The following is a 27,509-nucleotide window of genomic DNA, read 5'->3' as shown; positions in this document are numbered from 1 at the left end:
GTTATTAACGCTATGGGTCGATCTTTAGTCAGCAATATCAAGTGCAATCACTTTTTTTTTGTGTGGACATGTTGGTTTCTGCATCGTCCTACTTTTGCCGTGTTTTTTTTTTTTTTTATTATCAAGTGTCGGTAACTTCAATCTCTATTTAAAAATGTGTTATTGATTTAAAAATGTCAAAGAGCTGTTACATACCTTCCTTTCCTATGTGAACCATAGACGCCATTGTGAAGAAAGCAATACCCTAATATTTCTTCAGGGTATATATTTATAGTGTTATAATCTCCATATAATGTTTTGCAGGTAAAAATGATGATTGATATTTGCGGAAAATTTACTTCATACGTTGCATTGGTGATAAGATAAAATATTTACATCAGGTGAAATAACGTACCAGCTTTTTATCTGTAGCCGATGTAGTACATGCAAACAAACAGTGACATGCGTTCATATTTCTATTTGAGACCAATGTTCATAATTTTGAGATAAGCTATAGTAGCAACATCCTCATGTGCTTTCTACAAATATGTACATAAATGTGTCCCAGATGTAATCCACTACTGTTGGCTTCTTTGTGGATTGATGTTTGTAAAGATTGTTTGTCATTTTCAAACCATGTTTTAATTGTGGGAATTTGTAATCACTATTAAAAACCGTACCCGTCGGCGCCAACATTAGGGTTTATTCATGGTAAAAAAAATCATAGATGAACAGTTTTCATGATTTCTTTAAAAAAAATGACATAGCAGTGTCATGATCAAAAGATAGATTTTTTTCAGCGTTGTTAGGGACTTAGTAAATTGCCAACTTTATTCAATAGAGACTGGCTTTACAAAAGGACTTCCTATGGAAATTAACAAATTTGGATTATCTGTTGACTTCACTTTCCATTCTATATAAAATAATTCAAAAGACTATGAGGAATATCTATACCTTCAAATTTGAATGAAAGACTTCACGAGATACAGATATTTCTGCCTCATATATGAATTATATCTTTAAATTCACAGTTGAGTCGGCTTACAACAAACTTTACAAAAAAGGAGATGATTGCAGATTCTCAATTGGAAACTTTATATTTCTTTGTTCAAAGTAATAAAATACCATTATCACCAGTATATGGATTGGATTGGTTGGTCCTAGTTCAGGGTTTGCATTTTCTTTAAATGATTTCCTTCCTGCTCATAAGTAAACTAACTCCTTATGTTTAAAAATAAGCGAGACTTCCCAAAAAGTAAAATAACAAAAATACCGAGCTCTAAGGAAATTTCAAAACGGAAAGTCACTAATCAAATCGCAAATTTAAAGGTCAAACCCATCATACGAATGGATTACAAATGTCATATTCCTGATTTAGTATGCATAAAATGGTGGACAAAACCTTGTTTTATAGCTAGCTCAACAATCTCACTTGTATGACAGCCGCATAATATTCCAAAATATGTCTTAGGCAAATAATTATTCGAAGTAATTAGTTTTCAGTTTTCATGTCTCTTAACTAGTCTTCTTGTTGCAAATTAAATCGGTATTGTTTTCGCATGTTTCGCTTATTGGTTGATTTTATAGCTACACTGTGAGTTTATAACTTTTTACATAATAAATAAACTAAACTCACTCAAGTTAACCTAATATGAGTTTGACTATTTGTTATGTCTATTTTGTCCAATAGCTCTTCAACTGTCTTGGTTCTTATACTTCTTTGGTTTTCAAATATTCGGCTATCCTAATGAAGGATATCCTAGAAAAGCGCATCGGACGAATGCAATTTATATACTGCTGTTTTCGTTTTTTACGCTTCTTGAAGTTCATTAGTGTGATCCCTCTTTATCAAAAAACAAATGCTTATGCTATGACCCATAGAAAATAAATTCATCAACCCTTTCGGAAATTTTGAGCCATATTTGGCACAACCTTTTGAAATTTTGGATCCTCAATGCTATTCAACTTTGTACTTGTATGGCATTATATTTCTTTTGATCTGAGCGTCACTGATGCGTCTTATGTAGACGAAACACTCGTCTGGCGTATTTAGTTATTAGCCTGGTACCTATTTACGTACTCAACTCGAACACCTGACTTAGAAATTGGTGTCTGTAGCCTCTTTACTCATTTGTATTATCTTTACATCATTAATACTAATTAACACAACAATTTGATGTGTCGTCACGTAGATTCAACTCTTCAATACATCACCAACGTTCATGACATCTCATTCATAAAAGTAGTATATCAAAAAGACTTCAGAAAATAATGTCATATGTAAGTTTACTATTAAGGAGGTGTTCCACGACCTTGACTACCAACGATGATCTAACACGGTCGTCAAATATATACAGGTCAACAGGACAAGGCATATCAATAATATATACATAATATAATCATTGATATAACGAAGCAGAAGTGTTTGAGTTATTTTATTTATATTTGATTATTTTTATAAATAGTTTGTTCTATTATCCTCTGGATGACCCTGCTTGCTAGTTCTGAAAAGAAATACAAAACATTAATGACAGAAACTGACTATCATTAGAGTGTGTAGTTCCATTACCATGTCACATCTTCATACTCTTATAATATGGAAAATCTGATAGTAAAGCAAGTGCATGTTCGTTTTAAAATAGACATTTAATTGTGCTGTAAAGCTAGCTACCCTTTTTGTAAAGCAATTTAAGTTCAATTCAATGTGTGTTTTATTAAAAAATATTGTTATAGTATCATCACTCAGCTGTAATAGATGGTACTTGATAACTTGGTCAACCTGTCGAGGACAGTATTAATTTACACTTAAATTTATTTAGTGTGAGAACTCAAGAAATATATCAACCACGTCATTTAATTGTACACCAGGGTTCACATTTTGTGCACCAGACCATTGACAACAAAAACGTACCAGTTACGTCATGTACGTTGGTAACGCTCAAATAAAAAAAGTAAAAATGCCAAAAAAAGTAAGTAAAAGAAATCTAATATATTTTTTCTTATCTCCTTAAGCTTGTTAATACTATTAATCATAAAATTTAAGACAAGCTGTTATAGTCCTTCCAAAATATTTAATATTCTCACTTGAACTTTCCATAATATAAAGGTTATTTTGAAGAGAGAAATCTTACCGCAGGTGGTTCATTTTAGTAGCAGGCCGATTTATGGTATCTATCTCTCCAGCTAATTCTGCTTCTGTGATTTAGTATTTCACTTAGTAGTTTGAGTATTCTTCGAAACTGTGACTGAAAGTATAAAATAACTTTTTTTTCACGGTTATGAAAGGGACTTGTTACATTTTTGAGAATTTTAACATTGGTAATTTGTTATTGAATGTGATGGAGATTTATAAGCATATACGATTATCTAAAAAAACTATAACATTTCTCTTCAAAGGAAAAAAAAAAGTGATGATTATTACCTAACCATGTGCCTGCCATGGTTAGGTTTCGACCCCAGTACTTAAAATCATTCAACCCCTAATGGGGTAAATAATGGATAAATAAAATCTTACAATAAAAAGCATAGAAAGAGGTTGTGAAATTTGACATATGCTTTTTTTGCTTCTTTGTCACATATTTTTTGTATAATAGTGATTAAGATTATGACACAAAGTTGACTTTGTACCCCTATTTTTGACATTTTTTCCTGTTATCTTTGTTCGTTTTGTTTTATTCACACATCCTTGTCAAAACAATGGACTTTGATACGACTGTCATACTAGTGAGAGATTTATCAGCCATAAAACCAGGTTCAATTCGTCATTTTTTACATAAGAAAATGCCTGTACCAAGCCAGGAATATGACATTTGTAAGACTTTTTACATACCCTTATAGTAACACTGCGTACCCAATGTCGTAGAAATAGTTTTCACGCATTTATGGCGCTTAGTGATTCTTACAGATGACTATTTAATCCGCCGATTCAAAAAGTTGTTTCACTTGGTATACACATCTTCTGGTCTGAAAGATAAACACAAATCACATGTTAATAATTTTTTGTATGAAATGCAATCCCAAATGATCTATAAACAAGAATGTGTCCTAAGTACACGGATGCCCCACTCGCACTGTCATTTTCCATGTTCAATGGACCGTAAAATTGGGTTAAAAATCTAATTTGACATTAAAATTAAAAGGATCATACCATATGGAACATGTGTACTAAGTTTCAAGTTATTTGGTGTTCAACTTCATCAAAAACTACCTTGACCAAAAACTTTAAACTGAAACTCCCGCTTTCATGTTCAGTAGACCGTGAAATTGGGGTCAAAAGTCTAATTTGACTTTAAAATTAGAAAGATCATATCATAAGCAACAAGTGTACTAAGTTTCAAGTTGATTGGACTTCAGCTTCATCAAAAACTACCTTGACCAAAAACTTTAACCTGAAGCGGGAAGAACGAACGAACAGACGAACGAACGGAGGCACAGACCAGAAAACATAATGCCCCTCTACTATCGTAGGTGGAGCATAAAAATAATTATTCAAAAACCTATGAATAATACCGTTTTGTGTTTCGTTACTAGTATTTGGAAAATTGAGTTTCAAAGCTAAGGTTTAATTGATTTTTTCAACACTTTTTAAGCCGTAAAACAATTAAAAGCTTGTCAAATTATGTACCTTTATTTCATAATTTACACCAATCGGGACTCAGTAATAAAAATTTAATTTTTGTAACCCATGAGTAATTATCTTCCCCGGAATTCGGGAGTCGGCATTAAATTTTAAGAATGAAAGCACATTATACAGCCTTTTCCTAATTATAACTGTATATCAGTTTCTAACAGATATATGTCGTGATCTGTTTTTGTATGTCGAAATCAGTTAAGCTAGGTTTTAATTTTTTACCTAGGAACAATGACACAGTAATATCACTGACACACTAAAGATTAAGCAACTCGAACACCACAAAACTTATGCCAAGAAGCATAGACACACGGTTTTTATAAACGTCAGATGATGTGCCTCACGTCATAAAAGACTCTTTGGTACAATCGAATAAAAACCGTTGGAAGGTTGATGCAAAACAATTAAACAGTGCATTTAAAGGGATTAATAAATTGACATACGATAACATTATAACTTTCAGTTTTAACAGATTTTACTGTAATGACTAAAATGATATTAACTATATCTTAAACAACTTTTCTGAAAAGGCAGCATCCATGACTATTGGAAGGTATTTTTCAGGAAATTTTACATTTTCCGAGCATAACAAAACATTGTGTGCAATACACTATGAAGAAAACAAACAAATACAAGTAATTGTATATTATTCTTAGATTACATGTTTTTATGTTACTTCTCATGGAATAATTTATCTTTAAAGATGTTACAATTTCTATTAATTTTCTATAAAGATATAAAAGGTAATATCTTTTTGTGAGTTACTACCAGTGACCTTACAATGTATTACAGGCAGAAACAAATAAGTGATTGTTATAATACATCAAATACGATCGTTTTCTTGCATCGAATGGTGTGAATCCTTTTACTTAACAAACAATGTTGTGTACAATTGTATAATGTTTAGTTACTTGTCTTGAGTATTCCTATTTCAGTGCTTATGGAGTTTTCATACTCTTTAAGATGTACAATATGAATAACTTGTTTCCTTTGTTTCAATAAATATGCTTTCGTTGATATTTTAAATCATCAAGAAACTTCTGTCTGTTTGGTCTCATAAGCCGTGAAAAAACGTAACTTTGACTAAAAAAATATAGTTAAAAACTTCTTATCCCTTACATTGTTTTTGTTGCTCAAAACAAACTACACTAGTTTTGATTGATATAACTCTATCTTGTCTTCGGGTATATTAGTGCGGTGACTGAAGGCAGATTTATTTGAATTTAATCTCCCCACCGAACACACACCTACATAATATATCATTGGAAAGAGGAAATCGAGTACTATAATAATATGCCTGTCGTCAGAACTTGATATGGTCACATTTTTTTTTTAAATTGAGGTCAAAGGTCATATGCAAAAATCTGTGAAAATTTGAGATGGTTTCAATTTTGACATTTTTTTCTATTTTTAAACTCTACCTAATTACAAATGATACCGTTTTGGCTTTAGTAATGTTTGTTATTATACATAAACCTTAATCATTGAGATCTTTTTATCAAAAAAAATCCTAAAACGACGTTTTATTAACAAAACTTCAAAAATCCAGTTTTTAACCTATAAAATGTTTAGAGCACCTTAACCTTATGAAAAATATCAATTTCAGGTAAAAATCAAGTGTCATGCAGGACAATACTTTAAAATTATTTTTTAAACTATCATAGTGGGTGAGGTATCAAACCAAAGCCATAGAACACTACAGTCAAATATGACCTCAAATTGAATTTGCGAATACTTCAGGTTTTTTTTATAGACTACTCGTTGCTTTTGTTTTTTTTTCACAATTATTACTGCTACCATAGTATTATCTTTTGTTGTGTATTTAACTTTGGTTAATATCTATTACATTATAGGTTTTGCAACTATATCCCCCCTTTTTTCGCTTGAAACGTACCACAAACTTCAAAAGTATTCCATATACAAAAAAAAGAAGATGTGATATGATTGCAAATGAGACAACTATCTCAATGAGACCAAATGAGACATAAAACAATTATAGGTCCAGTACGGGCTTCAACAATGAGTAAAATTCATACTGCATAGTCTTCAATTCCCGAAATGAATAATGTAAAACAGACAAAAAATCTAACGGCCTGATTAATGTACAAAATAAATAAGAAAGAAACAAATATAGTATATAGAAACAAACGACAAACACTGCGTTACCGTCTCTTGACTTGAAACAGACGCATACAGATAGTGTACTTTTTTAAGGGCACGCCTACACTCCCCTAACCTCGGGACTGGAACCGTGTGTACCAGTGCAACAAGCTTTATACCAAATCAACCGCTATCTCCATCATCTTCATTTTCATCAACCGTCACAAGACATGTTTTAATATTTCTACACATTTCTTTCATGGCCACAGGTCTGCACATGAAAGGTTCTGCTCAAAGCAAACACGTTATTTTGAGTTTTTCTTTACAAGTACAGATAAGGTATTGTAGGAAGTCTGAAGACATTTGTTCCTAAAAAAATACCAGCTTCAAACCATCCCTATCAATTCATTCAAGATTTAACAGAGATGTAAAAGGGGGGCTAGGAAGGTGTGTTGACATTCATATGCTTGTCTGCAAAGATGCTGGGGAAACATTAGACGAGACGTACACACTATCTTGAATTCGCTCAATGTCATGGTTGGCAACAAACTAAATAGCGTCGCACTTTACTTTAAGAAGCATAAAATCCATTGGTATTCAATGTTTCAACAAGGTGTTTTGAACCAAACTCATTGTACATTTGTAAAAATTCTAAATGAAAAGGAATAAAACAAAAACGATTGCATCAACAATTGCTTAGCATTTCCACAATTTCTCTGGTGCCATTTCCTGAGAATAGTCTTGGCTATATGCAGTTTCATTGAGTAACCATAGAATGAATTGCAATAAATACGAAGGCATTGACTGAATTGAGAAGAAAGAGACAATTCATCCGAAGTTGGGTAGTCTTCTTTAGAGTTTCGATGTCTTTTCTAAGTAAACTTGCAGCGGAATGAAATATCTGTCCGTTATTTGTGTCTATTACAGTTGACATTGAGATTTTGAGGTCAGTTTTCAATTGACTAGAAGCTTATATGGCATCTTAAATAGTTATTTTGCTACTAAATATTATGTTATATTTGCCTTGAACTTGTTGAAGTTGAGTGACAACTGAATTTCTATAGAAATTAATGAGTTTAGACTGCATTTTACATGTAGAATATTTTAAATTAAAATCAGCCGGGAGAAATGATCTATATTTATCAAGTAACGGTGCCATGAGGAATGACCATTAAATCGTTGTCAATAGCCAAAATAAAATTTGTAAAAGTAGTATCGTGTTGTGAGATATCTGCTTCCACGGGTTTGGATTTTTTTTCGTTTTTAGCAAATAATTTGTAATACAACCAAAATGACAGAGTGCTTGAAGTTTAAAAGATGGACGGGAAACTATTTCAACTTTAACTTTATCTGACACGCATAAAACATTTTTAATTCGCTCATCTGATTCAAACTTGAGTATTTTTTTATCTTTCTAAAATGTTTTGTTGCAACAAAATATACAAGCACTCCAGTTGAACGACTGCATTCTTGAACGTGTACAAATACCCGAAACTGAGGGATAACAGTCAGATAATTGTATGTCGTCATTAAATATCAGACTAGAAGCTTCCTCGCTCTAAAAGGGGGAACAAATATGTTTACTTTGTAAGTTTTGTAGCATGAACGATGATAAACTGCCTGCACAGAGTTCTTCAAATTAACAGCTTTCGCATGAAACATATTGATGTTCACCTCACGATCATCCAATCTTTTATGCAATGCAGACACAATAATTGACTTCCTTAAACTAGTAAATTGACTCAAAATTTCAATCAAGGGTTTTTTTGGGGCATATTATGCACTGGATAAAATTTAACAACTTTTGTCTTTTCTTTGGACTTAATGGAGCAATTTGCAAAGGACTTGACATATCACGGAATATTTACTGAAACTATCCGTCAATTATTTTGATTTTACAATAAGACTTTTCTGACAAAAATTTGATGTTTTATAACGAAAAAATATAGAATATAAACATATACAAACAAAGTATGTGCATATATCAGTGCACTTTAATTGAAAATATATGTATATAATAGCGAAAAAGGTAGTAATTTCATATATCATTTGAGAGCAAATTATTGACTAATACACAAAATGTGACGGAAGGCAAGTGATTGAGTTCCGTGTTGAAAATGAAGATTTTTACTCGATTCTTTTTCCGTTGATTTCTTAAGGTTTTTTTCATATTTTGGTTCCGAAATTTTTATCACTTACAAGTTTTATTAAATACTATATGCTGAAAATATTATGGGATAATTTTTATTACTACTATGAAGAAGAAACTAAAGTTTGAGTTTGAATTTGCAATTAAAATTACCTCAATTTTAAATAGTCTAAACTTCGCAAATTTTATAGATTAGAAGAAAATAAAATACTGAATAGAATATTTTGACATATATAAATAGCTTCAGGAAAAACTATTTCAATTAAATGTAAGCAAACATACACATTTTTTTCATTTTGAAAAGGGGGGTTGAAACTCTCCAATATACTACCAGTCATTAAACCGACTTTTTAGAAAAAAGTGACCGTACGAAATTCTGACGACAGGGCAAAAACTAAAGAAGACATATTTGTCTTTAAGTTAAGACCATTTTTAGCCGTGTGTTATTTGGGGAGATTAAACTCGCGATCTAGACGACTTTTTACACGTCTGTCACCGCACTATATGTAATGAGTAACACGTATAATAAAAATACATTTGAGATAAAGAAAGCTGCCATAAGTGTTTTTGAACATATGGCCTTAACCCAGTAACCATTTAAACCGATTAATTTTTCAAGAACTTAAGCACTATTAAAGCGTATATTAGTGTTTGCCATAGATCTCAAAGATCTAGTTAATGTTATCAAACGATGAAGTTTAAAAACAGGTTTGGTGTTGAAAGACAAATGGAATACTTTGGTTATATATCAAAATGACATCAACACGATGACAAATATAACAAAATATGTCAATTAACCAATATGCAGTCTATTTATTAGGGGTGATATTTTTTAATACAAAGTTCAATACTGCTATAATTCATCAGTATAATCATGATAATTTTATAAATCTCAATATTGTTGCCAAAAAGTAATAATGTCAGATTTGTAGAAAAATGTCATCACAAAATGCAAAAACATGCTGAGTATTTCTAACAAGTTTAATGCAGACAGTTATTTTACTGCATAAAAATTTCTCTTCTTCTGACAGGTCTTAATAGATATTCTTTGTGAATTACAAAATTATAACACAAATACCTAACTCCTAGGCTAATTCAAAAAGAGGGAGTCCATAAAAGCTGACAAAATTAAACGCTATCACTCAACAGAAAAAGTGAAAAACAAATGCCATATTTCTGACAAGGTACTAGCAAAACAAGAAAATTTGGGATTTGTTTTATAGGTAGCTTAACCTCCCAATTGTACCAGATTGGCAGGTGAAATTCTACAGGCCCGCAATTTTCTATTATAACGACATGTTATCACACCGGTACAATATATACTTACTTTTTCGTTTTGATTTAGTAGATTTGACTTCTTTACTCCATATTTCTAGGCATCACCGACGAAATTCTATAACTTTATTCATAAAAAAGGACTAATCTTTATGAGATACATGATAAATGAAGATATATCATAATGACTTCTTCCTTATGTGTTTTTAAATATATCTATATTCGTTCATTCATATTTGAGAGATTTCTCAATAGAAAGGATAGTAAACGCTCTCAATCGATATATGAAAGTTGAAGACTCAAAGATAAATGGCTATTTAATATACAGGTTGAAACATTAATTGTGCACATCCTAATTCATTGCTCCGGAACTACTAACTACTCGGATACTAATATAAGCAACACTAAGGTTGCAATATTTGAACCAAATAATTTTTACCCTTCCAATGTAAACAGTTCGTCCTTTTGTTGAGGGATCGTGTTGCTCACCATTTAGTTGTCCGTCTTAGCTAAGTACGAACTTGTTTCCTTGCTTTTTTGCAATTGTGTAAACATTTTGTCTTCTTATAATAATTCTAGCCTTGTTTTGTGACATGCTCATATAATAAAAGATAACAGAACATAAGATTCATATAATTATTCAGTTTGTTATATCCGAAACTTATTTTTTAGACATTTAAACACATTGTTGGTGTGTTGCTATCTTAATCATTTTAACCCAATTGCCTTCTTTTTGAAAAGGCGAATCACAGGATAGTCACTGTATTTTCCTGTAAATATACAAAATATTCATTATTGAGCCATATATGATTATATCATTCTATAGCGTATTTGCTTATCATTTATCTTCCAAGTGATGAAGTTTAAATTAATCAATCAAATAAAGATTAAAAGTTCCTACCGATATATTCATTTATAGAACATGAAAACCTTGTCTAATCGATACATCAATTAGTATATTTTCGAACAAATCGTTGCATAGTATATAGCATATGCACCCAATTATGATATTAAAATTAAACTTTGCATTTATCAATAAATGCTTTTAAAGAGTATTTAGATTATAATTTGTATATCATGAAAAAAATAAAATACAATTGATGAATATATGTGATCGTGATAAATGAATTAAACAAGTACGTGACAGAGAATCATAGAAAAGCATTATTTGGTGAAACTAGCGACTTGATTAATATGATAAAAGCTTGGAATATGATATTACGGCACAATGTTACTGAAACACTACAAGTATTTAAACACAATTGTTACTTTTAGATATATCGATATACTTTATCTAATAAAGCATTTTATTGTATAGAATAATACAAAACATAAATGTATGTTCTAAAATTATTCTAAACAATTAATAATCAATTGCATTAAATATAATAAACGCCCAAAAACTCAAACAATTTACTATAACTACTATTGCTACTACTATAATTGTTCAAAATATCTATTTAACATAAATAGCTTTCTAAACGAAATACAAAACACACATCATCATATCTGCAACAGTTATACAAAAAAAGTAATTTAATTTTTCCCATGTTAAAATGTTTTATAGTAAAAAGCCATGTTATGTTGGTAATTATAGGTAATTTTTATAAACACATAATTTTAATGTTTCATTTATTTGAATATTCATTTCATAACTCTTTTTCGTACATTCTTACCTTTTTGTTCAACAAACACAATACCATGTATCCTATGTGCATCTGTATGTACAACTTTAGCATTTTGTCCTGGAGATTTGTTTATTTTAAGAATTTGATTCTTGCTTGCGCAGAAGATAAAATCATCACTGGTAGCAATGTCCCAGTTAATGTTTGAATTTGTGTTGAATACTGTTTTGATATCAGATCCATTATACGATGCAGATTTCAAATCCCCCGTGTTACATTCCATCCAATAAATTCGATCCCTTCTTACGTCTGCAACAATTACCGTATTAAAACAGTGTATGTCAATAGATTCATCGGAGTTCGTTTTTATCGATATTATGAAAATTGGATTTTCTACACCAAATGACATGAACATATATGATAAGCCCAGAAAAGGCGATACATATCACATGATGCAGAAATACAAAAAAAGACAGCAAATATAGTAGAAATGTTCATCAAATTATAATTTGAAACACTTTAAACTTGGAGTGCATTCAAATACAGTGATACCTGCAGCTTTACTTCGAAGTATTAAATATGATATTACATTGTGCTCACATTATCATTGTAGTAATGCAGGAAATAGCCCAAATGAAATTAAGTCTCAGTATAATCAGAAATGTTATAGACAGCAGAAGTTTCCCGATGTGCACATATTGAAACATGTGTGAATCGATTAAAAATATGTATAGCCAAGAATAAAAGGTGATGACTTCGCAAAATGTTATAATCATATTATTGTTAAATTTTTTTTATACTTATTTAACATGTTAATTTTAAAGATACGCTAGATGCAAGAGAAGAAACAAGGGCATTCTAACAACTTTAATAATTGTAATCTTATTTAGAATGTTTCGCTTTTTAAAGATAACCTACCTAGCTCTATACCGAACACATATGTGGTCGGGTCCCGAATTATAACTGTTAATTCATTTCCGTCAAATGTCAGTCTGTTTATCTCTCCATCAGATAATTCTTCACCAAAGTAAATCCATCTAAATGTTTAAAGAATTTTCTTGAATATGTCCTATTAAAACTGCTTCCTCATCCAACAAGCAATAACGACATCAGAATTAGATTTGAAGTTTATCTATGTACATGATAGACAACATGCAATAAATTTGCGTCAAATAAATCTTTTTTATTATTATTCTATTCTTCGATATACTAAACACCCGAAAAATAGTGAAGAATCTACACACAATTAAAATTTTCTTATAGAATTATCATAGACAAAACTATGTCATATCAACCGGTTCGACTAGTTTTGCAATATGTCATCTCACTTTTCAAACATGTTTTCCATTTATGAAGTTGAATATTTCACAATTATTTGTGATTCAATCTATGGGTCTTCATCGCAGCGAGAAAATCCTGCATCATACTAAACTCCAAAACATTTATATAAACTAAAATTAAAAAAAAAACTAAAAGACCAACAAAGTCAAGAGGTTACTGACTAAGGAAAGGCAAACAAAAATGCAAACCTAACCGACTTGATAACAGTATCGTAAATAGATCCTTTCAGACTAAGTCTGTATAAAGGTTTGGTTATTTTTTTAGGTGAAGACCGACATTTTTGTGCTTTGTGAAGAATATTACCATAAAGTATTTGATGTGAAATACCTAAACGTATACGATATATACTTATTGACTTATATTTACAAATGATGTCTTTGTACCGATGTTAAAATTAAGTACGAAATTGTGATATCGAAAACCCTGGTGTGATAATTTTTTCATTAATTCAGAGATTTCTTTCGTTGAAATTAAATTCATTGTTACATACATGAGCAATAGAACACGTTGAGATATTTTAACACCATAAAATGTTGACACAGGATTGTCACTATCTAAAAATGGATAATTAACAATAGGAAATAAAAAATAATCTCTTTTATCATAAATTACGGTATTAAGTTTCCCGTTAGAGATATCATATATATATACATATATATATAAAAGTCTATAAAAACGACCAACCAGCAAATTTACTATGTACCGGATCGTCTAGAATAGGCATTATACAGGATAATCTAGAAATAATGTTTGTTCTGTAGGTTTTTTATCACAATTCCCTAATGACAGCGGTGCTGATTTTCAATTATGAGAATTCAATTTGCCGACTAATTCGTGCCATATAGTATCATAGTTTTCCAACTATTCGCTCAACATGGAAACTGAAGTGACGATGCCCCTTAACGCACGAGTGATGTTTACTTAAACCATTTCTTGACGGAAATGCAATGACCTCGAAAGTTGTCTATTGACATAGTTCTTTTGTTTGTTGTACTAAAAGAATACCTTAAAGAGTTTGCACATATATATTCTGCTCTTTAATCAGGTGTGTGATTTTTTTCTTAAGACAATGCAGCAAATCTCCAATATAATATAATGAAAAGTATCAAGTACTTCCAACGAATTTTTGAAACTCGAAAAGTAATTTTTTCCGCTATAATTAAAGGCCTTATTTAAACAATATATATTCCCAGGTTTCCAAGTATATTAGTAAGTCAAATAAATAGTTTAGTAGTGGAACGATGGCTTGAAAATGGAACAAATTCTAGTGTGAGGTGTTTTTTGCAGGTTCGGAAGCCAGTACATAGTAGGAACTTTTAATGTATTCGGTTCTGCTTGTAAAGAGTTAGCTAAAGGTTTATGATTGTTACATATACCATTTTCCGAAAATAGAGTCACTGAGAATGTTGGTGAATTGGTGATTTCCTTTTGTAGAACCTCAATGTAAAAATATTTTCAAACAATAATAATATTGTTGTCAACCTCATCAGTCGGCACAAACACATATTCCTTACGAGTTCTTTTAGCTAATGTTTGATACGAGAAATTGGGTTATTATGGTTCTTGTTAGGAGTAAAATTATTTTTAAAATGGTGAATACGTTTATCAACTATGTTCATTGTTAAATTAAAAAAGGATCTAATGATTTCTTGCCAGCTTTTTCTCGTTTTATCCATTTAGAGCAGTAATTGCAGAGTAAGTGATGGATGATGTTTTGACACTCATTCCAATTTATAATTGACGGGGGACGATATTTAGGTCCTTTACTAAGAAATTATTTCAACTGTAGGTCACCTACGATGTTAAAGTCTCTCGTTATTACATCGCATACTTTTGAAATGGTATGTTAGGTAAGCATACCATATGTACTGTATTATTCATGTACAATACCAACATGACATTTAAACAGTCAAATAAAACATAGATATTGGAACCAACCTATTATATATGTCTAGTGTAAGAGAAGAAGGATAGTTAGGACCTGCACTAAGAATTAACGTTTTGTTAGATCCATCTGCATCACATCTAAAAATCGTTTTATGAGGACTATCTTCTGTCCAATAAAGATGCCTATTTGTGGAATCAAATGTTACGGCTAGTGGTAAATTTGTTTGCACAACTCTTTCAAAAATAACAGTTTGATTATTTGGATATCGAATCCTGAAAAGATAAAACAATACGTGTTTTCTTGGTATGTTCGAATTCAATAAAACATGACATACACTGTAAATGTAGTATCTAAAGACATGTACCAATTATCATTTCCTTCAAGATTGTTGTTAAAACATCATCTTAAGTTGCATTACTTACAATATTTTGCAGGTATATAAAAGCATGTGATGAAAGTTTCTGGATCTGCTGCGGTTAAAGATTTGCGCAGTGCGTTTAATGTTTGTTGAAAATGAAATACTGTTCTTTCATTACATCCCGAAATTGTAATGGCGGCTGCCGATTATTAACACAGATCCTACCTTTAAGGAAAAATTGTAAAAAACTGACAAAATTAACCGTTCCACTAATCCAACCATCGAAACAAATGGACATTAACTATCATGTTTCTCACTTGAGTCGGACATTTTCAGAAAAACAAATGGTGGGTGTAACTGATTGTATAGCTAGTTAAACCTCCTCCTGATTTGTGAATTGTCAATAGATTAATTTAAGAATTGGAGAAGCAACCGAAACCGATATAGCTGACTATGCGTTATGGACTTTGCTCTTTGTTGAAGGCCACACGGTGACCAATAGTTGTTAATTTCTGTGTCATTTTGGTCTCTTGTGGAGAGTTGTCTCATTGGCAATCATACCACATCCAAAGTTGTGGACACAGATATCACAAAAATACAACAAAACTGACTTAGATATTCTAACAAACTTACAAATGAATGTGCAAAAGACGCCCATTAAAATGTAATTGTAGTTCTAAGTATTTAAAAACCGAAGACGTCAACCAAAAGCTTTTTTGTTCATGTACAGAAACTCATCATAGATACCAGGATTAAAATTTTATATTTACGCCAGACGCTCGAATCGAAAAATGTTTAAAAGGCCAATTAAAGTACAAAGTTGAAGAGCATTAAGGACCAAAATTTCCTAAAAGTTTTACCAATTACAGCTAAGGTAATCTATTCCTGAAGTAGAAAAGCCAAAGTTTTTCAAAAATTGAAAGTTTTGTTAACAGTTAATTTTATAATTATGAACATATCGATGATAACTAAAGACAACACAGAAGTGCTGACTATAGGGCTGGTGATCTCCACGAGCAGTGGCATCGACCCAGTGGTTGCAAAAAAACTCATCATAGATACCAGGATTATTTTATTTTTTTATTTACGCCAGACGTACGTGGTTGATAAAACAAACAATCAATACTTTACCGTTTGGTACATATTGAAGAAAACAATTTCAAGGATTCAAAAAAGAACAATGCACCATAAAAACCTCATGCATCATAATCGTACCTCTGGACCCACATGAAAGACTGCTTAATTAAGAGGACTGTAGTTAACCGATATTCAAATCGTGTAAACAATTTAGAAAATAGACATGTCAAGATTACAAACAAGAACAGAGGAATGCAATACAATAAATACGATTTACTAAAGACTCAGTGATAGAGTCAGGACGTAAAAGCAATGATGAATGGATTGATGGCTGTTAAACGCCCAGGGCAAATCAATTGTGTATTAAAGACGAAAACATTTTAGTGCGATATAAAGAGAAACCTGTTTTGCTCTATACATTATCCGGATTTTCACTGTGCTATTTAACAAGGTAACAAACCGCAAAGAGATATGCCACCCATCCCAGAGACTTTATTTAGACTCCAACTCAATTAAACTTTTCTCTTTTATCCGAAATACTGTGGAAAGTGGGATTTTAACTCGAGAACCCCGCATAAAACGGACGAAAAGAGTTTGTAAATGTAATAATGGATAAGTCTAGTTCTACTTCTGTAAACGTTATTATTATTTTCAAAAATCTTTAATGTAATACAAATCAAACACCTCAAAATGCTTGTAGAAATGTAAGCTTTGCATGACTATAAAAAAGTTGATACTCATGTGTTGTGTACAGCATAACTTTTTCATAGCAATCCGTCAACTCATTACAATATCTTATATACATGATTTATGAATACAATTTATGTCAACAGACATATGTGTTTTTCGATATCTATCTGAAATATGTATAATAATAATACCTTACTATGTCCGAGTGAGAATGTCTTGGGACATACAAGTAGCTGTCCTTATAATCGTAAGCCAAAGAATATATAGGGCCAGTTGGATTTGCAATTATTCTCGATACCAGTGTATCCAAATTTAATTCTTTCAAATAACCATTTGTAGAGAAAAGCAGCTTTTCTTCAAAACCTGAAATGCATTTGACACCTAGAGGCCTCCATTTTGTTTTCAAATTGAATTGAACATATTCAACATTCAATCATTACATAACAGTGGGAAGGTGTAAATAAAAATGTTTAGATTCTTGTCAGAAAAAATATTGTTTTTATCAAGCTCATTGAAATGACAACAGAACACAGAAGGTCAATAGTTTGATATTTCATAAGGAGTATAATAAGAATAGGACAGTACAGTGACTGGAAGTATAAGTAAATGCATAGCTGATTCCCGATAAAACAGATAAAATGAGGACCAAATACAACTTGTTGGAACAAAAACATGTTGCAGTATGATGGAAAATTTAAAAAACCCAATTGTCCTTATCAGCCAATAGATAGAATTTATTCTCCTTTGACCAAAAAGTTCAATCATTTTAACTTAGAAAACTTTGCACATTCAAATAAAACATGGCTCTAGTACCGATTGAAAAACAAATGTTTACTATTGCAAAATGTTACCTTCATTATACTTCGTCAGACATTATGCATTTATTTCTGTAGATACAGTAATTAATTCCCCTTCATGTACATTTCACTTTAAACTTCACAAAATTACAAGTTTAATTAATCTTAAAAATCTGTTAGTGACGTTGATTTACCTAAGTGCCTGTCAGGGTAATGATTCGGTCCCAGTACTCAAAATTGTTCGACCGTTTATATGTGAATTCAACAAATATGAATATAATCGTATAATAAAAATGTTAGGAATGAGGTTGTTAGATTTGATATACATGTATGTCTTTTTGTGCTACAGTGTTACATATTTGGTTGTTTTTATAGTGATTAAGATATAACACACTGTTGAATGCTGTGACCCTATTGTTGACATTTATATCTATTGTTGTATGTCTGTTTGTTTTGTTCACGCATCGTTGTCAATATAATAAAATTTTATGCGAATGTAATTCAAGAGATATAATTTAATATAGTTTTAAAACCAGGAGAAAATGTCTGTACAAAGTCAGGAAAACGACAGTTGTTATTCATTCGTGTGATGTGTTTGAGCTTTTCATTTTGACAAATGATTATGGACTTTCCTATTTTATTTTCATCGGAGTTCAGTAATTTTGTGATTTTGCAAGTGCGTATAAAAGTATTTTTTGTTTTTGAAAATGATCAAATGACTTAAATAGATTAATTTTTAATTTCCATATCAGCATGGATTGAAATTAGTTTGTGCATCATTTTTAGCTTAAAATTAAGAGTTTATCAAATTTGAGAGCCAAACACGTATAACAGGTTGTTGTAAATTAATTACAATATTATTACTAGTAAGAGTTATTTAATACATATTTGATAGAATAAGTAATTACTGTTATTGAAGTAACTTATATGGTTGTTTTAGGTGACACATCATACATATCTTTAAGTTTTAATTTTTAGATTTTCAAAGAAAAATATACTTTTGAAATTCCAAAGGGATAATCTTTATAAAATTTAATTGCGGCAGAAAGGGTATTTTTTGTTTTATATTTGAGTGGTGAATATGTCTTTTATGATACAAAATTACCATGTAATACTCAACAATTCAACTTTTTCTGCACACATCGTCACCGATCTTTCTGAAAATTGGCTGATGTGTAGATCATATTAGCCTAGTCCGAAAAATAATTCAAACCGATATTGTTGGTTACCATGGTTACAACGGAGAAAGATGGGATTTTTGAGAAAATACAATATTATGTGTAGTGTTGTGAAATTGTGCGGCTACAATTATTAACAAGATACACATAAACATTTGTTATTTGGTTGAATTTTTTTTCACGTGATAAAAACAATAGGGGGAATTAATAGTATTTATTTCAGTAGTTGAACTATCGTTTACCTGTAAGAATCAGTTGTACTACCTTTAGTTGTCCAATATTTTTAAGAAAGAGGAGGGCTATTCTTAAAAATATTTGACAGTTAAAGGTAACATAATGGTTTCTTACAGGTAAATGATTGTCCAATCACTGTAATAAAGAATGAGTAAAACAATAAAATGACGTCACAACAATGTTTAAAGTTAAAAGAAAATTGTCAATATTTTTAATATGCTGCTCAAAATCTATAAAGATCATCGTTATCTTTCTCAAATTTCAATAATCCAATGCCTATTACTAATCATGCTAATGGTAAGATAGTGCTACCATAATCAGATCTGGAGGGGCTTTGAGGGCCTACGGTCGCCTATCCCCTCCTTTCATTGAAAACATTTGGTATGAAGCATGTGTTTAGCGGGCCCTCTCTTGGGGCACTTAGTTTGACTGCTTATATGAAAATTGATATGAAACTTATCTAGATGTAATGTTCCCCAACCCCAATTACCTGCTGTGTGTCATAAGACCCGAAGACGCCAATTGACAGATTTTCCGCGGGTCCTCGTAGGGTAATTGAACTTTTTGGAAAATCTCAAAGATTCCTCCCAGCCAGAACGGCAAACAAGAAATATGTTGGATGGAGAGCAGGTATTATCGGATCGACGGCCGACATATCCGCCTTAAATTGGCTAGTTACACCATTGTTTGCTTAAGAACCCTTGTGTTATTTCTTTTAAGAACTCCCTAGTTGACCAGTTGAAATTTAAGTCCATGTCTAATTGATCCCGATTTCCAATGATATTTCAAATTGTCCGCCTTCATCCATGCCTATCCCTATTGTAGGACATTCCATTCACCTCAAAAATGATCTTGATATAGTATCTTATCTTTATAGAATAATAAACAATATTATTCAAATGCTTTTCAATTTTTTGTTTAATTCATCAAGAATAGTCAGTATGTGAAGTTTGAAGAAAATCGATGACCATGTGTGCCAAACTCCCTAGGTAAGAGTAAAATATTTACAGAGAAGCATTCCCTAAACTAGGTAAAAAGATATTAAATGTATTTATAGAAGTCCCAATTGTATCTTAATCACTTAATCACAAATATAAGTAAAAAAAAAAGAGAGTTAAAAAAATGCACCAAAAATGGAAAAAATAAAAGCATATAATTTCAGTGGTTGTCGTTTGTTTATGTGTTACATATTTATTTTTCGTTCATTTTTTATATATAAATAAGATTGTTAGTTTTCTCGTTTGAATTATTTTTCATTGTCTTATTGCCTTTAATAGCTGACTATGCGGTATGGGCTTTGTTCATTGTTGAAGGCCGTACGGTGTACGTTTCGGCAACAAGTTTATCGACAGGTTGTAGGTATCCCCATTGGCACTAAGTGTGCCCCTTTAATAGCAGACTTGTTTTTGTCGCTCCTTTAAATAAACTTATTCTAAAATGTTACCTATTCAACACTGTAATAAGATCATTGAATATTGTTTTTATTGGTATGAATATTGATTTTGTTATCAGTAAATTAAAGCTAACTTAATATTACTAGTATGTTATATACATATACATATATTCATGGATCTACAATATGTCGATACCTATAACTTGGCATTGCACAAGGTCATGTTTTTCTCTGGCTGTTTATGACGTCTTAACACTAAATCCATTGGATGTTGGATGTGTACGGATTGATAGTTTAGTCTTAGATGCATGATTTTTTCATTAGTTATTAGTGGCTTTAAACTAGCTGTCAGATAACTGCGAGTACTCTCAGATCTGTTTATGTTGTCTTATTGTGTTGGGATGCGGTATGGGCTTTGCTTATCGTTGAAGGCCGTACGGTGACCTATAGTTGTTAATTTCTGTGTCATTTTGGTCTATTGTAAAGAGTCATCTCATTGGCAATCATACCACATCTTTTTTGTTTATAAATAGTCCAAACAGATAATCCATTATACTGATTTAAAAACAGATAATCCATTGTACTGATTTGAAAACCGGTAATCCATTGAACAGATTTGAAAACAGAAATTCCAAATTGGTCTAAATTTTACTTGATATATCTTTACTTAAGTATGAACGATACTGAAGGTGATCAATGTATTACTTGTAAATTATTAAGTGAGGACTTTTGATATGCAACTCACATAAAAACTAAACCAACGTTTTCTATTGATGTTCACATGTAGTTTGACAGTTTGTTTATACCTGTACAAACCTTCTTTGAAAAAATCATGATTTTGAAGAAATGGTGCTTACCGAGCAAGGAAATCCGGGTACACGTATATATCTTTTGAATAAATTCATTCCACACGAAAAGTTGCCAATTTAAAACTATAATTAAGTCTTTGAATATTGTTTTATTGGTTGCAAGATTAATTGTGGTATCAGTATATTTAAATCTAACAGAATATTTTTATACGTATGCATTTTCAGGGTTTTACAATCAGTCGATGTATGTATATCTTGGCATTGCACGAAGTCATGTTTTTCTCTGACTGTAAATTACGTTTTTTTTTTCAGTAAATCCATTAGAGGATGGGTGTGTTCTAATTTCTATGTTAGTCTAAGTTGCATGAATTTTGAATTGCTGTTATTGGGTGTAAAATAACTGTCAGTTATTGCGAGTACTCTAGACTCTGTACTAATTGTCTTTAGTTGTGGGGATGTTGAAGAAGTCAATTTCAGCGTCTCTCTGTAAGTTAGCTAAATTGCTGATTTTTTTTATTCGTTCTGATTAGTGAATCCCATTTCAACTGATTTAAAGTGTTTTCTTATGTTTTACTGTTACAATAGTATCATGTTAGGGAGATGATGGAACACCCTCGCACTAGTTTTCCCCAGCTTTATTTTTATGTGCATGTCCCAGGTCGTTAGCCGGAAATTAAGTTGTTGTCGTTTGTTGCTGTATATCATACTGGCTTATTTCAAGTTCATTATTTTGTGAATGCAGAAGGCCGTTAGTTTTTAGTTTTAATTGTTTTGCATTTGTTATTGTCAGACCAAGTTATATTCATTCTATATTAAGCCAGTACCATACTGGATCAAGCATAAACATCATCCTATTCTTAATTTAACTCTCTATGTTTAATCTATATCGTTGGCCAGAAATTTTACCAAGAGGTACTAGGTCAGATGACAATAAAAAAAAATCCATATTTTTTTTTTATTTGAATTTATGAAGAAGTTAACTTAGCATTTTTAAGCTTGCCAATGTTGACCCTGGGACCTTAATTTTAAAGAATTTAAACCAATTATGTAAAAAAGAAACATTCTCATATAGTATACATGGTATAGTTACACATTCAAGATTATAAAAAGTAGAAATCGATTGGTCGACTACGTTTCAAACTTTTATCGACTGCGTTTCAGATTTCAGACAGGTAATCAAACAGTGAAAAATGGTTTGGCTAACAATTTTTATCTAGAATTATACCTCGGATATGGCTTTAAATATTTAAACGATAAAATGATATCATTCTATAAGAACATTTTCTTCGAGAAGTCTTGTTTGAGAGCATGCAATCCTTGCAAATTTGTTTAATTAATGAAAAAAAAAACTAATATGAGCGATCAACATAACAACTTAATATACATACTAAAATAAAATGGGAGCAAAATTAAGATTAGATTATTTGTATTCTGATTTGTGAGAATTGCGTCATTACATGTGTGTGTCCTTCACAAAGCAAATTTTTGGAATAAGACAATTACTGGAAAGGAAAACATATTGCATTTTTTTAAGAGATAAAGTTTTAGCGTGATGCTTTAAGAAAGAAATACAACTGTTCTCTTTTTTTATAAAGTATTAATATGAAGAAAATATCTTTCATCACCTTAGTTTTCTATTTTCTGTGTGTACGGTTAAGTTTATTACATTTGATACATTTTTTTTAAAGATAGATTGTGCAACTTCGTTGTATTTGAAAAACCAATTGATAAAAACATCGGTAACTCTTCAATAAGACCTAGAGAAAATGAAAACAATATGATGAAGTGAAAAAATGCAGATATTGTATAATAATGTGTTTTGCTCGTATAGGGTTTTTTATTTCATAATCTAGCGATGGGCTCAAATGATGGATGCTTAGGACAGTTGCCAGACACCGATTTGACATTTATTTTGAAACTTTAACGGAGAAACGTTATCATGATTATATCTTTGGATATGACTTTGAGGAATTGATATTGACAAAACACATATTATTGGTGTGTTAAATTATAAAGGAGAATACTAATAAGAAAAAAAGTATACTTACCATCAACTCCATAAAAAATCATAATTAAATATGTCATGAACAACATGCTTTGAAATATTTTCGTAGTTTACGAAGGATGGTGTTGTATAGTTAGCTTGAATCCAGTCCTTTAATTATAAAATGATACAAATATTAATGTTAACCACTCTAGAAACACTACTTCTGCTTTGTATGACTACATGTATGAATTATTATTTATTAGTCAGAATACACCTGCAAAATCACAGGCATTTAGAGCGTGGTTGAAGGTATGTAAACTTTTGAAAGATGCATTTTTGTGAAGCATATATGACTAGAGAATTTCAGTAGGAAAGGCACAAACAGTTACTTAAACATGAACTGATGTCAATTGTTGTGCAGAAGACATTATAATTGATATGTTTACTTTTAAATTTCAGTTATTCCACACAGTATCATTGTATCAGTATCAATACTCAAACCAGATTATTATGTGGTATTTGCAAATATAATTAATTCGTATATCGTCTATATTTTGAAGACAGTTAGAAAACGGCGGATAGCAAATGTGATATTGCACGGCTATTTTTATATTGTGTCAATGATAATATACGTTGTGACATCGTCTAATGAATTTCATTTTTTTTAAGTTTCATATTTATGATTAATTATTTTGAAATAAAATCCTTATGTTCATAAGAAATAATGTAAGATGAACACATGAAAACACAAAAACATAACATCGTTTATATTGTTATTATCAAAGAGACAATAACATACATGTATATTATAAGAACATCTGTACCTGAGACAATAGATATTATCCATCGGATCTTCAGCAGTGATGGTGATACATGTACAAGGTTGACAATACATTTTGTATAATGTATAATTAGTCTAAAAATCAGCCCAACAATGTAAGATCTTTAAATTTGCTTCGGCATATATCGTGGCACCAAATCTCGCCTGACGCGTTAGACCATAAATTTGAAATATGCCGTAGGGTATCAGTACTACAGAGATTCATATTATAAAAAAATATTGAAAAAAGCCTGGCCCATCAGATGTATCCAAACACAAATTCAATGATTGATTGTTTGATTTTTCCATAACCTGCTTTTACCATATTATGACAGTTCAATTCAGTTGAATTTCTGAGAATAATGTTTGACATATATGTTTTTTAAATTTGTATCTGTGTCAAAGATAATAAAGCTAAAGTGATTGTTTTGCCATTAAAAGAGGGACGAAATATGCCAAAGGGACAATCAAACTCATACATCTAAAATAATCTGACAACGCCATGGCTAAAAATGAAAAAAGACAAACAGACAAGCAATAGTACACATGACACAACATAGAAAACTAAAGAATAAACAACACAAACCCAACAAAAAACTAGGGGTGATATCAGGTGCTCCGGAAGGGTAAGCAGATCCTGATCCACATGTGGCACCCGTCGTGTTGCTTATGTTATAACAAATCCGGTAAATAGTCTTATTCGGTAGGTCACATTCATGAAAGGGAAGGGGATTGTAGTTACGACGTAAAGAACATGTGCGATATCATTTGTGAAACGGTTATTCCATAACGGTCAACTAACTCGTGATGTCGTCCGTAAAATTTACGAAGGGATAATTTCAACTTCACCATTTGAAACTCTTGGTTTAATAGCTTCCTTGTGAGCAGCAACCCTCTATCAAGAAAATCATGATAGAAAATGCAAGCACGAGAATATCGTATCAATTGGGAGATATATACCCCGTATGAAGATGCTGCTGAAATGTTGCTACTTAGAAATGGAAAGCTGAAATCATCTCTTTTGTTGTTTTCAACCGACCCTCATTGCCAATTTCTAGATCTGAGTCAAGATATGAGACCAACTTAACTGTATCTGTAGTATCCTTTATCTCTAGGTCGATGGGATAGATGCGTTCCACATAGTCACCAAATTTTGAATTATTTATTTTAAGAACATCATCCATATAGCGTATAGCGGAAAGAAGAGTTAAAGGATATTGCTAAGCTAACTTCTTATCTTTCTGTAGTAAGATGTTCCTGGATGAAGTCAGCCCCATAATAATAAAGAAACAAGTCGGCAAGTAGAGGGGCACAGTTTGCTCTCATTGGAATGCCGACAGTCTGTTGAAAAAATCAGTTTCAGAGAATTTTTTTTAAATCAGAGTGATCCTTTACAAAGTAGGATTTATCCCAACCTAAAACAAGATACTTGTATCTACGTTGGCCATTCTTTTTATGAAGCAAAGCAATACCAACTCTTTCAAGTTGTCTTTTAGTTTGGAATGTGGAATACTTGTGTAAAGAGTAGAAAAGTCAAATGTTTTAATACTGTTACAAGATGACAGAGAGTTAGAAGGTATGTACTCTAAAATATCTTTGGAATTTTTATTAACACACCTGATTCACGCCACCTCTAGAATAGGCAGTTTCACAATAACTTTGAAGCCCGTCTTAGATTGCTGATAAAATAGATGTTAATAATTTAGAAAGAGGTTTCGTGGAGCACTTGGAAGACTTGGAAGACCCAGCAATATACCGTTGTTTGTAAGGACACTTATGTAGTTTAGGTATCCAATACACATGATACAGTGATGGAAGATCCAGTTCTTCTTTTTTGGTTGAAATTCCAAAGGAACATAGAACAGGCCTTTGGTTATCCAGGATTTCCTCTTTGGTAAGTGTCGTGAGGTTATATGTTGAGTTTCCAAGTGAATTGTCAATACCTAATACGTTTATCAAGCAGTTAATGTAATGAGTTTCACACACAAAAATGATGTTGTTTGGGGATTTATCTAAGGGGACAACAACATATTTATCATGGAGGTAGGATAGGTGTTTTGCAACATTTGGGTCTTTAAAGATTGACGTAGCATGGGCATTGATAGACCCATTCAGTTTCTTAATTCTGATTTGTATCAACGACCTCACTGCCTTAATCCTTTCGGAAAGAGTTTCTACGTCTTCCTTCTCGCGCTTAGCCCATTGCCTGACATAATCCTCTACTGATTCCATCAACATTTTAAAGTATTAACAGTTTAAAATTGTGATTAAACTTTATTGTTAATTATTTCATGTGCATAAAGGACAAGTCTCTGCCTCCATATTTGATAGAGATATTGTATTGAAAGAATGGAGGAAAGCAAAGATAATTGTAAAATCACTTAAATATCCAGTAGACAGAATAAAGCAAGCATCTGTGGCAATTTCTGACTGAACATAACAAAAAAGATATACCTAACATCAATGAATTGCACAAATATCCCTTATTCTTCTTCTACACACTGCTAACTGTGAGAGGACATTTTCTTTTCAAAACCAATTATTGACCCAAAAAGGATCTGTTTGAACCATAAAAAGTGTGACAAACTTATAAGAATGAAAATTTATGGCAAAGGGTTTGGGACAACACATCACAATCTTAAATTTTCTCTTGAAATGTGGCACAAAAAGAAAAAAATACTCTTGAAATCATAATCAAAATATTCTAGTTAAACTAAATGTCTAGATTAGCTAATTTTAGGGTGTTATTAGTATTAATGTTGAATGGTCTAGTCTCTCAGTTTTACTTTATTGTGTGTGATAGTATTTAATACAGAGAAAGATATGGTTTTTATCTTTTATTCTGCTACTATCTCTATGATGGTACAAGTTGTTAGTTGTACATGGTGTGTTGTACTGTATTGCTTGATAATTGATATGTTTATTTTAAGTTTCGTCATGTAATGATGTTCTTTTATTGAATAATAGAAGTTAGTCTGGTCATATGATGTTCAGTTAATTTCCTATACTATAGTTTGTTCATAGGTCACTCGCAAAGTTTTAATTTCTAGTGACGTTATATATATGATGACCACATACAATGTCAGTCTTTATCACAAAAAAACACATATATCAGCATGAACTAAGACCTAAATTATCATTTATTCATTGAATTTACAAAACCACAGGGACAATACAAA

The 27,509-nt window shown here is 31.3% G+C and overlaps 2 protein-coding genes across 2 annotated transcripts in view; one reads left to right on the top strand and one right to left on the bottom strand.

The window, feature by feature from the left end:
• The window catches only part of LOC143059513 (caspase-7-like), a 64,763-nt gene that overhangs the window by 6,059 nt on the left and 31,195 nt on the right, over positions 1-27,509 (bottom strand). Inside the window, exon 2 of the mRNA XM_076233024.1 lies at positions 196-258. Coding sequence (XP_076089139.1) covers positions 196-226 — 31 coding nt within the window. The 5' untranslated portion in view covers positions 227-258. The remainder of the gene's footprint in view (positions 1-195; positions 259-27,509) is intronic.
• The window catches only part of LOC143059511 (uncharacterized), a 162,689-nt gene continuing 147,933 nt past the window's right edge, over positions 12,754-27,509 (top strand). Inside the window, exon 1 of the mRNA XM_076233021.1 lies at positions 12,754-12,759. The gene's annotated coding sequence lies outside the window, so the exon portion shown is untranslated. The remainder of the gene's footprint in view (positions 12,760-27,509) is intronic.

Source organism: Mytilus galloprovincialis, chromosome 14, assembly GCF_965363235.1.
Source record: "Mytilus galloprovincialis chromosome 14, xbMytGall1.hap1.1, whole genome shotgun sequence".
Classification (NCBI taxonomy): Eukaryota; Metazoa; Mollusca; class Bivalvia; order Mytilida; family Mytilidae; genus Mytilus; species Mytilus galloprovincialis.
This window is presented reverse-complemented; position numbering and strand designations above follow the sequence as displayed.